This window comes from Homarus americanus, unplaced genomic scaffold, assembly GCF_018991925.1.
Source record: "Homarus americanus isolate GMGI-L3 unplaced genomic scaffold, GMGI_Hamer_2.0 scaffold27231, whole genome shotgun sequence".
Classification (NCBI taxonomy): domain Eukaryota; kingdom Metazoa; phylum Arthropoda; class Malacostraca; order Decapoda; family Nephropidae; genus Homarus; species Homarus americanus.
Genome location: NW_024718545.1, coordinates 4,065,278 through 4,080,779, shown reverse-complemented (window position 1 = coordinate 4,080,779; position 15,502 = coordinate 4,065,278). Strand labels below are relative to the sequence as shown.

At 41.2% G+C, this 15,502-nt stretch overlaps 1 protein-coding gene across 1 annotated transcript in view; it reads right to left on the bottom strand.

Moving 5' to 3' along the window:
- Nucleotides 1–15,502, bottom strand: part of LOC121859754 (titin-like) — a 206,917-nt gene that overhangs the window by 91,773 nt on the left and 99,642 nt on the right. Inside the window, 6 exon segments of the mRNA XM_042356741.1 lie at nucleotides 2,125–2,205; nucleotides 3,212–3,435; nucleotides 3,776–3,980; nucleotides 4,406–5,017; nucleotides 5,240–5,860; nucleotides 12,128–15,502. Coding sequence (XP_042212675.1) covers nucleotides 2,125–2,205; nucleotides 3,212–3,435; nucleotides 3,776–3,980; nucleotides 4,406–5,017; nucleotides 5,240–5,860; nucleotides 12,128–15,502 — 5,118 coding nt within the window.

Sequence of the window (15,502 nt, the reverse complement as noted above, 5' to 3'; positions counted from 1 at the left end):
CACTCCACACATTTCTTTTAGGGCTTCCAGTCCAGTCAGTCAGACTGTCAAATGAGTGCTCTCTTGACATTGGTTTGGGAATCTTACTGGAAGCTTCTTCACATTTTGGCGAAAATTTTCGCACTTGTTTAGGGGTTGAAGTCGGAGTAGACTCATTTGACCTCCCCGCCCTGGGAATCCTTGACTCCCTCAGACTGTCTGATGATAACCCACGTGACATAACTAAAGGTAACTTATTTGGTGGTGAAGGACGATCCTTTCGTAGCGGGACAGGAGTGCTTGGTAAACTTGTTGATCTTCTGAAGGTGTGAGCCTCCGTTGGCTGTGAAGTTTCAGAACTACCAGCTCTCTCAGTTGATTTTGAACTCTCGCTCATAGTTTCACTTGATATTTTAGGATTCTCTTGAGAGACTGTGACTGAAGGCTTAGTCCTTGTTGCATGTCCTTGACTCTGTTCTGGTGCTTTGGGCAGAGATTTCAAGTTTTTGGAGCCGATTTTGGATGTCTTGGACACTTCTTCCTTCACATCTCTTTGTCCAGTCTGAGAGAGTAACTTCCTACCAGTAGCTGCATCTTTCTCAGCAAGATGTTTACTGGACGAAGAGGACATCATAGTCTCCTTTTTCTTTAATATTGGTTTTCTCCTCAGCGTGGGTGTCAACTGACGAGTTATTTTAGCCCCTTCCTTCACATGGTCAGTGGAGACTTCCGGAGCTTGTGGTACTGCAGGTTTAGGCATGTGTCCTGTGTTCTTTAATATAGATTTACGTTTCACCTTATGAACAGTACTTACTACTACTTGCTCTTTAGTTTTAGTTCCCATCGAATCCTTTACTGTTATTGACTGTGACGTTTCTATGCTTACATTTTCCTTAGCATTCGCAGGGTCAAACTCTTCTGGTCGTTTTGAGACCTCGGAGTCCGTCATCTGACCTACTTTTCCACAATCACTTATATCTGGTGTCTTATCGCCATCAGCACCTTGGCTACTGGTAGTAACGCCATCTTCAAGTGGCACTGCAACTTTTTCCTGCATACTAAAACTCTCAAAGTCGTGTGGATATTTCTCTTTTGGCCCATCTTCCTTACCTGATGATTCTTCTATTACTAATGGCTGATTAAGCATATATGTACTTGACTCTAAGTTTTGAGAGGAGGAAACAGTGTCATCAGCTGTTCCTTGAGGATGCTCACAAAGTTTCTGTTTTTTATTTTGCTCAATCGTCATTTCTATTTCTGCAGTTATATCAGCTTGTGCAAGTGAACTTAATGCCTCAATTACTTGAGATATAGAGTTGCGATGTGAGCTTAAGTAATTTGACAACACAGCCTGAGCAAAGTTGGGCGACTCGGTCTGACGTTCATCTTCAGACATTGTACTGGGAGTATCTGCGTCAAATTTAAAGTGAACGTGCTTCGTACTTGGGCTGAGAAGTTGAGACTTTGAAGTACTGAGTGTCTGCTCATCTTCCACAAAGTAAATTGGATTGACCGTGTAAGTACTAGTTCGTCTGCTCGTTGCATCACTCACAGTTTCAGTTTCAGAAATAAACACTGAATCACTACCTATGGAAAGATCACCAATAGACAGACAACTTGCCACTTCAACGTTAGCCAAACAATCACTCTGGGGTTCATTAAGCTGAGAATCACTCTGGTACTCTGTATCAGTCTGAGAACCATACTCAGTGTCACACTCTGAGATGGTGTCTCGGCTGCTCATGCATGAGGGATCACAAGATAATGAGGGCCTTCCAAGGCTGTCTACTGACATGCTGGTGACAGAAGTACTGGTAACACTGCCATCTAAAGCACATTGTACATCACTAGTGGACTGAACATCTACAAATGTTCTAAGTGGGAGAGACACACAAGATGTTACAGGGGAAGGAACTTGCGGAAGCTTTTGTTTCTCAGATGTGGACTTGGGTGTGACTGGGGAGGATGAAGGATTAGAAGACTGTAATATGGATGAGGAAACAGGTAAAGAAGACGGCAGCATAGGTGAGGAGGTTTGCGACACAAACTGGGAAGGTTGCAACACTGTTTTTTCTGACGGGTCCAGGGATGGGGTCTGGTGAAGCTGTGATCCACTCCTACGTGCACGAGAGCGCTCCACTATACCTGACATAGCTTGCTTGAGGTCTTCCATGCGGGTGACCCATTCTGGTTTGCGATAAGCCTTTGATGTCTCCTCTGTGTGCTCTGTAGAGGAGGAGAAATAGTAAGCACAAAGAGAAAGTAGTTGAAAGTAGGAGATTAATATTAACTGAATCAGTCATATCAACTTTTTAATACTGAAAGCAAGAATTGAAAAGCTTTCCAAAAGAAAAAAGATTGATGGGTAAGCATAATGAAGAGAAAGCAAATTTAATCATTTTATAGCATTAATCATAAAAGAAATCAAAATTCTCATTATCACTCGTCATTCCATTATGATAAATTATAATAAATATTATCGTCACCAGAGCTGCAAACAAAAAAATGTTAGGCAAATTATAACATCTGGAAATAAATAAATTATCTGTGGAGGCCTATGATACAATGAGAAGATAATGATGCATCAAGAGGCTACCCAAGACAAGAAGGGTTAGTGGCAGTGTGAGTGTTATGGTGCAGAATGTAAAAGTATTGAATGTAAAGACAAGTAGGCAGAGATCATTCTATATTTCCCAACAATGATGATTGAACTCGAGATGTCGTTGGGAAAAATCTGAAAGAAAATGGGAATCAGCTATGCAGGAAAAGTCCTGCATCTCTGTTTCCACATATAATTAACAAAGACAGACGAACAGAAAGACTACAAGCGCTTAATCAATAGATAGAGTCTTGTGACCATGAGAAATGGTGCAAACATTACGTTACTATCAAAGAAGTTGCTGTATAAACATTAAATCTCATTCACATATTTAATATGAATTTAAGATCTATACAACTCTAAACTCTGTCTCTAAATATAACTTCTGATATAAAATATATGAAAGCAGAGAGAACCAAATACAACCAAAGAATATAAACACATTTGCTCAACTCTTTACTTTGATGTAATAAATAAAACTGTTTATTCTATCAATATAAGGTTGGTTAAACTTTAAGTTCCTCTCTAACATAAAGTAAAGTTGGTTAAGCTTTAAAGCCTTATATAAATAATATCAAGTCTCATAACATTGTCTGTTAAGAAGATGTGAGTAAGAGAGGCCATAATGCATACCCGGGAGGACCACCAAGGTCGTCACAGTTGTGTCTACACCATTCCTGTTCATGGCCTCACAAGTGTACTCCCCACAGTCGTCCAGGACCGCATAAGGAAGTGTGAGAGCTTCAGTTCCATCCTCGTAGGTTTCCAGGGTGAGAGCCTCCGTTACCTCCACCGGCATACCATCTGCATGCCACTTGACAGTCGGCCGTGGGTACCCAGTAGTCTTTGTCAGCAATCTAGGGAAGATAGGTGACGCAGATCAGTGATTATGTAATGCATCTAAAATACATTAAAGTACAAAGGAATAAAGATAGATTCTCACCAAGGCTAAATTAATACTTAAATTCAAGGGCTCAAAGATACTGTAACACGACACTGAATTTTCGCCCTTCACACATACAAAATTTTAATACACATACACACAGGTCCCCCAAAACATTATCGCATCACTAACCACGAACCGTCATATGATCCATTTCTGTGTTATTCATGGCAACCAATAGACTGCATAGTTTTCAGTGTACAAAATCCTGTCACAAGGAAAAATATGGGCTGAATATATTGGTGGCCGCTTACCTTACGGAGGAACCCTCGATGACCTCTATCTTCTGCTCCAGTCTGTTGCAGAAGTAGGGTGAGGAACCAGCCTCAGAACTGTCGGATTCAGAGTCCTTTTCAATCTCAAGAGTTTCGTCTTCTTCGGATGTAGGTCCCGAAAACACATTTTTTTCAGATACTGAAGTTGTCGTTGCAGCCTCGGAGTCGGGGTGGTACTCGTAGGCTGTAATAATTAATATAATTGTGGTGTTTCGTCATAAGCATTAACATGTACACTGTACAGTAACAAGTGATGAACATGTGTGGTGCAGGAGGAAGTGAACAAGAAAAGTTTAATAATCTCTATCTGGGATAAACTTCAGCTTGAAGAGAAGGTGGCACGAGAAACAGTGCGTCATTACAATGAAATTCAAGTAAAATGAAAAACTCAGATTGTGTACTACAGATGTTTAGATATAGATAAAGATATTATTATAAAGGCAATAAAGTGATTTAAATAGTACAGTACACGTATTTCGGTGGTTGAATTTTACAAAAATCTAAAAGAAATAATTCAATGACACTAAGAATTGTGAGTCAAATATTCAAACACAGATTGCCAAGAGAATCATTTGATGAAGCATCATATAACAGTGATACTGTACTTACACTCCACACAAAGGTTGGCTGTGGTCCTTGCTTCTCCAGCCTTGTTGCGGGCAATACATGTGTAGTCGCCTTCATCTTCCGGGAACACTTCCAGGATCTGAAGACCAGCACGACCATCGGGAGTTTGTGTCAGTCGTACCTCACGATGATGGCCGATGGGTCGTCCATTCTGGAACCAAGTCAGCTTGGGCATTGGTTTTCCAGTTACTTTACAAGAGAAGCGAACTTCTTCACCATCCATAACACGGATGGGAGTCAAGGGAGGGCTGAAGGCAGGTGGCTCTGCTTCCTCGGCGCCTTCACCCTCCACCAGCAATGTGGCAGTGGAGGATGCTAGACCAACTGGGTTTTGTGCAGTAATTGTGTAGTCACCTGAGTCATCCTCAAACAGTTCCCCAAGAACGAGGGTAGTTTTGTTGTCTTCACTTGTGATCTGTACCTCCAGCTCCTCGTCAGTTGTTATCTTTTGGCCGTGTCTGTACCACATGAATTCAGCTGGTGGCTTAGCAGTAACTTCTGCTTCCAGAATGGCCACCTCACCCTCTGGGACAATCTGAGGCTGCAACGGTTTGATGAACTTTGGAGGTTCCATTTCAATTACCTCTTCGGGTTCTGTGAAGAAATAAATTATTGTGAGAAACTTAACAATGGAGACAAACGACAGAAAATTATAACTATGCTTGATAAAAAAGACATCAGGATTATATAAAAACAAGGTGATTGATTATCATGACAAAACACAACAAAAAACAGTCCTGTGCAATCACCAAAAAACATTAATTTGTGTTTATATAACAACTTAGAAATACTGTAAATACATCAATATAGACTTACGGGTGACAATGACGGTGGCAACAGAGCGTGCCTCTCCAACTTCATTGAACACCCTCACTTCGTACTCTCCACTGTCGTCATCGAAGACCTCCTCAATATGAAGGCTCGTTTCGTCATCGATATATTCGATTGTATAATCTCGTGAAGGCTTAAGTTCTTTGCCTTTGTGGTACCACTTAATGGTAGGTGGTGGGAAGGCCTCATAGCGCGCTTGCAAGTCAAGGGAAGAGGGAGTTTTCACTATCTGAGCCTGGAGAGGTCGAGTGATCCGCGGTGCCTGACGCAGTTCACTCTTCTCCAGCATCTCTATGTCCTCTACAGTAACGTATGAAGCTGTTTCATCTTGGCCGTGTTGGTTAATGGCAACACAGCGATACAGCCCCTTGTCATCAATGAAGACCTCACTGATGATGAGAGCAGCTCGTCCCGTGGTAGCATCGAACTCCTGGACAAACTCAGAAGATTGTACAACTTCCCTGTCCAGGTGATACCACAGTACCTTGGGCGTGGGCTGCCCCTTGACTGTGGTCTCCAATACTGCCTTAGAGCCATGTTCCACTTTGAGTGGCTTCAGTGGCTCTAAGATCTTAGGTGCCTGCCCACGGGGCTTATCCTTGCGCGCTGAAAAAACACGAGTTACATCAGTTATAACAACAAGCAATAACTGGTGTTAGTAGAAAAACAGAAGCTTTAATAAATATTTACATATCAGGAAGACAAACTTTTACTGAACAAGCAAAAATAACTGGTCTGCTACTTCATAGAGTCATTATGAATACCACATGAATGCTGGGTACACATTGACAAGTACTGATAATCATTATATATCATTTTGACTAAAATCCAGAATTTCACTGAATTAAAATTTTACCCTTAATGATGTTCTAAATATAAATTAATACAAAAACAAATATAACTGAAAGGTTCAACACAAAACACTACTAACGTCTATATACTTACTCGTCCGCCGGAGAAGTTTAGTAAACCACTCCAACATGCAAACACAGTATTGAAAACAAGAATATAATAAACAATACGGACAACAGTGTTTGTCTTACCCAGAATTTTACCAGTGTAAGGTTGCGAAGATGTGTTCCTACAGCCCCTGTGGTAGCCCGTGTCTCCAACGTCGCAGTAGTAGTATCACTATTTATGAATGAATGGGTAATGGTCGTGTATAACAACGGACGTGATTGGTGGATAGGTTTGCTATAGGTCATACAGGTTGGCCGTTTGGAGACACGGGATACCACAGGGAGTGTAGGAACACATTTTCGCAACTATACCACATGTCCTCCAGCTTTCACTACAGCTATCATCTGCAAGCCTTAATTCACAATCTATATGATTAGGGAGACCAATTTACCACCTGGTCACAATATTTTTACTGTATAATCACAACCTGAAACATTTACCTTAATTACCGAATACGATATACTAATCCACTTTAATTATAACTACGTATTACATTATTTCTCAAGGCTAAAGACAACTTACTTTAACAGTGACTCTCCTAATTACCTGTAACTCTTAAAGTGTTAATACTTTAATAGTTATATATAATTATTGCATTCTTTAACATCGACAAGTTACTTTATATTGACTTTCATAATAATTTGTCTTTCAGTATTTTTCTTGTCTTCTCAAATTTAACTTCTTGTAGCAGATATAAACTCATTTATCATCCATTTCTCCTTGACTCAAGTAGAGCTTCGACCCTCTTCAGTCTACGAGTTGCCCCCTACACGGTCCTGGCACCCGCCCTTGGCACTACCATACTGGGCAGGGTGCCAAGCATCACCTGCTCCAACACCAAGATTATCCTCCAATGGCATTAAACTCAGGATTTAACAAACTAACACATTAACTGGCGGAATAAAGTCTTCCTCGATTTAGTGGGGATTTGAGTACTCGAGGAGCTACTAGCCGCTGACCTCAGTATTTTTCACTTCTGCTGGTCAATTGTGGTCCCAAAACACCTGTACCTCACTTAAATGCCTACCACAATTGAAAAAAAAAAATTCTCGATTTAGATGGGATTTGAATCTTTCTTCCTCGGTGTAGCAGACGGTCTGATTACCCGAGCAAGTAAACAGCCATGAAGTCAAGGGTTTTACTTCCACCTGGTCGACAATGACGTCTCAACACTGGTGCACATTACCCACCATCTCTCTCTACCAGGGGTCTCACATCAACGTCAATAATCTTATAGTGGCAGCCATACCTCGCCTTACTTGGTCTCCTCCACACACACACACACAGTTAGGCTTCTTTGGTCAGGTTCTAATAAGTTCTAGTAACTGCCGCTTCTTTTCAATACTTACTGTAATGATAAACACAAATTGTGGCAATTATAATATTGATGACTTACCCACCGCCGATTTTTCGTAGAAAACGATGTTAAAAACACTGCAATTTCACTGTGTTTTATAGTGGACACTGTCACAGTTTTGGCAAATGTGTTAAAAAGTGGTTATTTATAAATTAAACCTAACCTAACCTTAGTTGATAAGAAAAACAAGCGGGGGAAGTGTTGTAAAAGACCTCACCAACTTAACCAAAGAAACCGTAGTAAGTTATTTATGTTTAATATATCGGAGGGTCCGGAGTGTGGAGCCTCACGGCTAGGAAGTTAGGTACGGTTAGTTAGGTTTATTTGGTTAGGTTGGCGAGATCATCTAACAACGCCTATGCCAAAACTACGATACTGTCCACAATAAAACACAGGGAAATTGCAGCGTTTTTAAATTCGTTTTCTATGAAAATTCGGCAACGGGTCAGTCGTCAATAATTACCAAAATAAACATCAAAACAAATAACGCATCGGCGGGTTGGTCTTAAATATTAGCCCAAATTGTGAAAATATGCCAATTTGTACGATTTTTCTGGTGATGTCGGTGTTCTCTTACATTACCTAAAAGCCAATTCTTGTGAGTTGATCTCACCTATAAATCTGCTGTATAATTTCTTGGTGAGGAGATCAATAGTAAAAAATCAAATGTTCATCATTAACATACAAAGGATCCAGCGGATCCCAGTACCGTCATTCCCTGCGCCGGTCACGAAGCAGAATCACCTATGGATTTCTGATTATTTGGGCAATCTTTCACCATATTCTTAGGTTATATTAGATCTTACTTCTATATACTTTTCCACTTCCAACTGGCCCATGGACCAATTTTGTTTTGAGTCAGAGAAAAAAGACGTCATAGCTTAAGGTATGACCAACTCTGGGGGATGGGAAATCTTAAATATTGTTGAGTATCCAGTCCCTGGGTCACACTCTTACGAGGCCGAGTGTTGTATTCATCACCAGTGACTACCACCACCAGCACACCGTCCTGAATTACACGAGGTTGTATCGTCTACAATTTACACATACCTGGCGGCCTATGAGGACGAGATATAACACACCCGTGACCATAACACATGCAGGCTAATGTTGAATATCTTAACAACACCGAACACACACTGTTAATAACGACATTAATGCAATCAACTCCGCAATATAAAATAACGCTGCTTCTTACAGTATGTGGAAAATAATATTAAATTTTAGTTTCACTTCGGTATAAATTTTACAAAAAACTACGATCAAAACAAACTTAAAAAACACTAATGAAGAAAAAACTCACACCATAGCCACGCAAACATTACTGCTGCCGGTGAGCGCAGTTGATAAGACTTGACGTCATGGTGTCATCATCACCCTGAGATGTTCACCCGTGCACTGCTCAACCCAGAATGACGCCCCGGGCGTGCTGGACGATACCCCGGAAACTGTTCAACCGGTGACGCAGTTGCCAAAGTGCCACAGATGACACAATTATGGCATCATGACACTATGCCAGATTTTATTTTAATGAGTCTCGTGCGTGTCTGTCGTCTATGGTGCAGCAGCAAGGTAAAGGAACAAAATACGGCGATTAAGGGTTAAATGATTAAAATGTGATAAGCAAAAGTGAGAAGGAGAACTATATGTGAGTAAAGAGTGTCCATTGGCCAGGAGCTCAGCCAATAGCTGACCGGGAAAATTAAACTAATCTTCATTCACGTGGAGGCACACACACACACACACACACACACACACACACACACACACACACACACACACACAGGTGAGACTCAAATAGAATTCCACAAATTTGTTACTGAAAACGTAAGACCTACTTTTAGCCCACTCTCCCAAACACAAAATGTATGAATGATCGGCACGTGTGTGTGTGTGTGTGCCCTTTCATCAACTGATGTTTCTTTACTCATACTAATTGGCCTCCCTCCCCTGGCGAGGCTATATATAGAGGTGGTCGCTATACAGGCGCCGTAGTTGCTGCTGCAGCGTCAGCAGGGTTGGCTGGGCCGCCCGCCACCCTAAGGTATATTTGGTGTAGGCCGAGATATGTGCCAGCGAGACCATGTTATGATCTAGTACACGGGCCCTCACACCTTGGCTAACTTTCTGAGTGGAGAATTTCTGAATCTTTTATTTTTTGGAAAATGACCGGCATGAATATTGGTAATTTTGCAAAATAACTTATAAACAGACAACCTTAACTAACATAACCTTACGGTTAGGACAACACATACAGTACTCCAAAGATTTAAAAAAAAAATTAATAATTGTGTATCAAGCTACACGAGCCATCCTAACATTAACCTAACATAACCTTATTCAACCATAAGGTTAGTTTAGGTTGTCTCTTTATAAGTTATTTTCCAATATTACCAATATTCGAGCCGGTCATTTTGCAAAATAACTGAGTCAGCCCAAAAAAAAAAAAAAAAAAAATAAAATAAATAAATAAATAAATAAATATATATATATATATATATATATATATATATATATATATATATATATATATATATATATATATATATATATATATATATATATATATATATATATATATATATATATGTGTGTGTGTGTGTGTGTGTGTGTGTTTAAAGCACGTACCGTACGTTTGTTACCCGTACACGGTTGATAAGTCATACAACGAGACAGTTAACCTTTATTATTCCTTACTATGGTGGTGGTGGTGAGCGAGTGATAGCTGCCACACAACACTATAGAAGTGGTGAAGCTAAATGACAGGCTCGTGTCATCACACACGCGTAAGGTGTTGTTTTATAATGAACGCTGTTCTCGTAACCCAGCATTACTGACCAAGATTAGCAAAGTTTATCTTAACTAAATATTCTACGTCACTAGATGTAAGAAAGGAAAATATTATACCCTTGGAGACATATAGTTCCTGTTTCATCAACTACATTTCACGCGCTGAAAACTATACGGTTATTCACAGCCGGGTTTCAGTATCAACATTCACCACAGAAAACGGTGTTGTATAGTGTTCTCTCTGATGCACCGGGTCTATAAAGCTTATTACCATTAAAATTGCTGTAACATTAACCAATAACTAAAATCATGATTAATATTAAGCATCAAATTTAGCAAAGACACAATAAAGCGAAAAATTAACGATCTTTCTACTCCTTTACTCAGCATTGTTTAAGATTCTTTTAAACGAATACTGAAGAAAGCATGAATGGCGGGGAGAAGCGGAGGGAGTCAAGGTCGACGTACACAAACACTATCTTGGTACTTCCTGGAGTGACTCTTAGGTGAACGCGCCAAGTCTGTCCCTGGCCAACCTTCACACTGGTCAAGGCCCAACTTTCTGGTCAAAATTTATTTAATAGCTTCATATCTTGGGGTGATAGTAAACCTTGTGGTGTGTAGCCTGGTACTAATGCCGTGTACTCATACTTTAGTAGTCTAGTACTAATGGAGTGTACTCATACTGTAATAGTCTAGTACTAATGCTGTGTACTCTTACTGCTGTCTAGTACTAATGCTGTGTACTCTTACTGTAGTCTAGTATTAATGCTGTGTACGAGGCTGCAGCAGTGTACAAGATTCTGCACAATAGTTTCATACCCTAGTTTTTATAAGTGAGGGTAAAGCCTCAGGATAATTCTGACTATTTTTTGTCGTTATTTCTAAGCTTTAAGTCGTCAGTGAGTTAAGTACATTCTTATATCTTCAGTTGCCAGGAATCTTTATCGTAAGAACTTGGAGAATGTGAACCTCGGTTATTTAAGTACAATACACATTTTTCCCCTCAACAACAAGTCATAAAAAGAGTGAATCTTTTGATTAAGGAGCAGCAGTTCCTATCAAAGACTGTGTCAATATTATGCTTTACGTGGTATAAAGTTACAGAAACAATGACTAGGATGCACCGCTACTATGAATCACGTTGTATCAATAAAACTCTTCGACACTATGATAAACCGCATGCGACGTGATTCCTGCCTATTATATTACCAGAAAATAAAAGTTTACGCATCTTTCAAAAAAAGAAAAGTAAGATAAAGATTAAACACCTGAAAAACAATTTATTATTTTTGTAAATACTGTAGTTGTATACCTACCGTGACCTGCGGAGTCCTTCAGTGTACAGGACTAAGACAGGGAAAAATATTGGAGAGAAATAATTCCCTTTCATTCTAAATATTAATACTTGTTAAATAGTCACACGCTAGGTTAAACATATAACAGATTTGTTCGTGTTATTCTTAACTATAAAAGAACCACACATGATATTTTTCTGAATAAACGAACTGACAGTTTTTATCACAGCAGACAACAACACACTTAATGAATGGGGTAAAATTCACAATATTACGTTTAATATCAAATCATGCATTTAAACAAATGTTAACACAATGTAAGATATTATCAAATTACACACGAAATAAAATCTACTCAAGAGGGAACTCGAGCTATAATAGAAATAGTCGTTAATAAGTAAAATCCGACGCATCGTGGCCAGAAAGTCGTAGAGCAGTTTTACCACATAAACAAACTCATCACTGTACCTTCCAGCACTAGGTTGGCAATGGTAGTTGCCTTCCCTGCCACGTTCACTGCCTCGCAGGAGTACATGCCTTCATCGTCCTCTGTGGTGCGAACGATGGTGAGGGTCGATTCTTTGTTTTCGTAGCAAATTATCCTATTGGGACTTGGTATGATTTCGAAGCTATTGAAATACCATTTGATTTCCGGCGGTGGGTAGCCCTTGACTTGACATCTGAAGACTGACTTATGAGCAGGTTGGCTGATCACAGGCTCCAGGATCTGAGAGAAGGATGGCGGTATGACTTCAATATCCTTCGGCTTTTGGTCTACACGTTTCAGTGACTTGACAGAAGTTTCCTTCTTCGTGACTATTTCAGTTAATTTCAGGTCAACTCGAGTGGCTTCCATCTTCTCTACCTTAGCTTCCTCGGGCTTGGGAGTCGCCATCACAGGTACCAGACCCTTCTTAGGTTCACCTTCCTTAGGTTTCTTGGGTTTCTTGCGAGGCTTCTCAGGTTCCGGCGATTTTTCTTTCTCAGGTTTCGAATAAGGTTCAAGAGGAGTCTTCTCCGGTTCCGGTATCTCAGGTTCATATGGTTTACCCGGTTTGTGTTTTGGCTTTGGTTTTGGTTCTGAAGGTTTCTCCTTCTTGAAGGGTTTTAGCACCACCTCCTCTTTCTCCTCTTCCTTGGGAGGCAATCTCTTACCCCGCCATGATGGGACTTCAGGTTCTTCCTCTTTCTTCTCTGGCTTCTTCCTATCCTTCTTGGGTTTAGGTTCTTCCTCTTCTGATGGCTTTTCCTCCACTGGTTTTGGGGCTTCACGTTCCTCTGAGGGAACCTCTTTAGGCTCAGGTTTAGGCTTGAGAGGTTTCTCGAGTGGCACCTTTTCTCTATCGAGAATCTCTGGTTCAGTTCGTTCGAATGGTTCCAACTCCACCGGCTCACGCTCTGGGATGTCTTTGGTTGGTTTCTTACCAGGCTTACGAGCCACTTTTTCTTTCTCCTCTTCTTCTGGCTTTTTCTTCGGAATAGGTTTTAACTGCGGTTTCTCCGGTTCCTTTTCAGGAGACTTTGGACGACGCTTTCCTGGTTTTAATTTCACTTGTTCCTCCTCCTCCTCTTCAGGCCTCATTTTACCCTTGCCAAGCTTCAACTTCCTCTCCTCTTCTGGTTCGGGTTTCTCCTTAGGTTTACGTACATGTTTCTTCTTCTCTGGTTCTTTCCCATCTTTAGGTTTTGGTAGAATTTCAAATGGCTCATACTTCTCGAGCTCCACAGGCTCTTTCTCTGCTATTTCCTCGGGAACATAAGTCTCATACTCAGGAGGAGGAGTCCACACTCTCTTCTCAACCTCAGGCTCAGGTTCTTCTGGAGTCTCAACATGCTCAAGTTCCACATTCTCTAGTGTCACCTCTTCGGGTACAAACACATTCTGTGTTGTTTTCTTCAGTGTCACCTTTGGAATCACGTACTTTTCTTCTACAGGAGCTTGAAGCATTCTTGGTCTCTTCTTCTTGGGCTTTGATGGTACTGTTGTTGGTTCATCGGGCTTCTTCTCTGGCTCATCAGGTTTTCCTTGTTCTTCTGATGGAATTTCTTCCACTTTCTCGGGCTTTGGCGACTCTTCCTTGGAAGGTTTAGGAACTTTCTCCTTTTCAGGCTTTGCATAAGGTTCACGTGGAGGTTTCTCGGGTTCAGGGATTTCGGGTTCATAAGGCTTACCTAATTTGGGTTTTGGAGTTGGTTTTGGCTCTGTGGGCTTTTCTTTCTTGAATGGTTTCAGTGTAATTTCCTCTTTCTCTTCCTCTTTGGGAGGAAGTCTCCTGCCTCTCCAAGAAGGTGTCTCGGCCTCTTCATCTTTATCTGGCTTTGTTCTCTCTTTCTTAGGTTTTGGTTCTTCTTCAGTTGAAGGTATTTCCTCGTCCTTCGGCTTCACAGACTCAGGAACTTCGTCAGGAACCTTTTCCCTTTCTGGCTTACTGTAAGGTTCAAGAGGAGTCTTCTCCGGTTCCGGTATCTCAGGTTCATATGGTTTACCCGGTTTGTGTTTTGGCTTTGGTTTTGGTTCTGAAGGTTTCTCCTTCTTGAAGGGTTTTAGCACCACCTCCTCTTTCTCTTCTTCCTTGGGAGGCAATCTCTTACCCCGCCATGATGGGACTTCAGGTTCTTCCTCTTTCTTCTCTGGCTTCTTCCTATCCTTCTTGGGTTTGGGTTCTTCCTCTTCTAACGGCTTTTCCTCCACTGGTTTTGGGGCTTCACGTTCCTCTGAGGAAACCTCTTTAGGCTCAGGTTTAGGCTTGAGAGGTTTCTCGAGTGGCACCTTTTCTCTGTCGAGAATCTCTGGTTCAGTTCGTTCGAATGGTTCCAACTCCACCGGCTCACGCTCTGGGATGTCTTTGGTTGGTTTCTTACCAGGCTTACGAGCCACTTTTTCTTTCTCCTCTTCTTCTGGCTTTTTCTTTGGAATAGGTTTTAACTGCGGTTTCTCCGGTTCCTTTTCAGGAGACTTTGGACGACGCTTTCCTGGTTTTAATTTCACTTGTTCCTCCTCCTCCTCTTCAGGCCTCATTTTACCCTTGCCAAGCTTCAACTTCCTCTCCTCTTCTGGTTCGGGTTTCTCCTTAGGTTTACGTACATGTTTCTTCTTCTCTGGTTCTTTCTCATCTTTAGGTTTTGGTAGAATTTCAAATGGCTCATACTTCTCGAGCTCTACAGGTTCTTTCTCTGCTATTTCCTCGGGAACATAAGTCTCATACTCAGGAGGAGGAGTCCACACTCTCTTCTCAACCTCAGGCTCAGGTTCTTCTGGAGTCTCAACATGCTCAAGTTCCACATTCTCTAGTGTCACCTCTTCGGGTACAAACACATTCTGTGTTGTTTTCTTCAGTGTCACCTTTGGAATCACGTACTTTTCTTCTACAGGAGCTTGAAGCATTCTTGGTCTCTTCTTCTTGGGCTTTGATGGTACTGTTGTTGGTTCATCGGGCTTCTTCTCTGGCTCACCTGGCTTTCCTTGTTCTTCTGATGGAATTTCTTCCACTTTCTCGGGCTTTGGCGACTCTTCCTTAGATGGTTTAGGAACTTTCTCCTTTTCAGGCTTTGCATAAGGTTCACGTGGAGGCTTCTCGGGTTCAGGGATTTCGGGTTCATAAGGCTTACCTAATTTGGGTTTTGGAGTTGGTTTAGGTTCTGTGGGCTTTTCTTTCTTGAATGGTTTCAGTGTAATTTCCTCTTTCTCTTCCTCTTTGGGAGGAAGTCTCCTGCCTCTCCAAGAAGGTGTCTCGGCCTCTTCATCTTTATCTGGCTTTGTTCTCTCTTTCTTAGGTTTTGGTTCTTCTTCAGTTGAAGGTATTTCCTCGTCCTTCGGCTTCACAGACTCAGGAACTTCGTCAG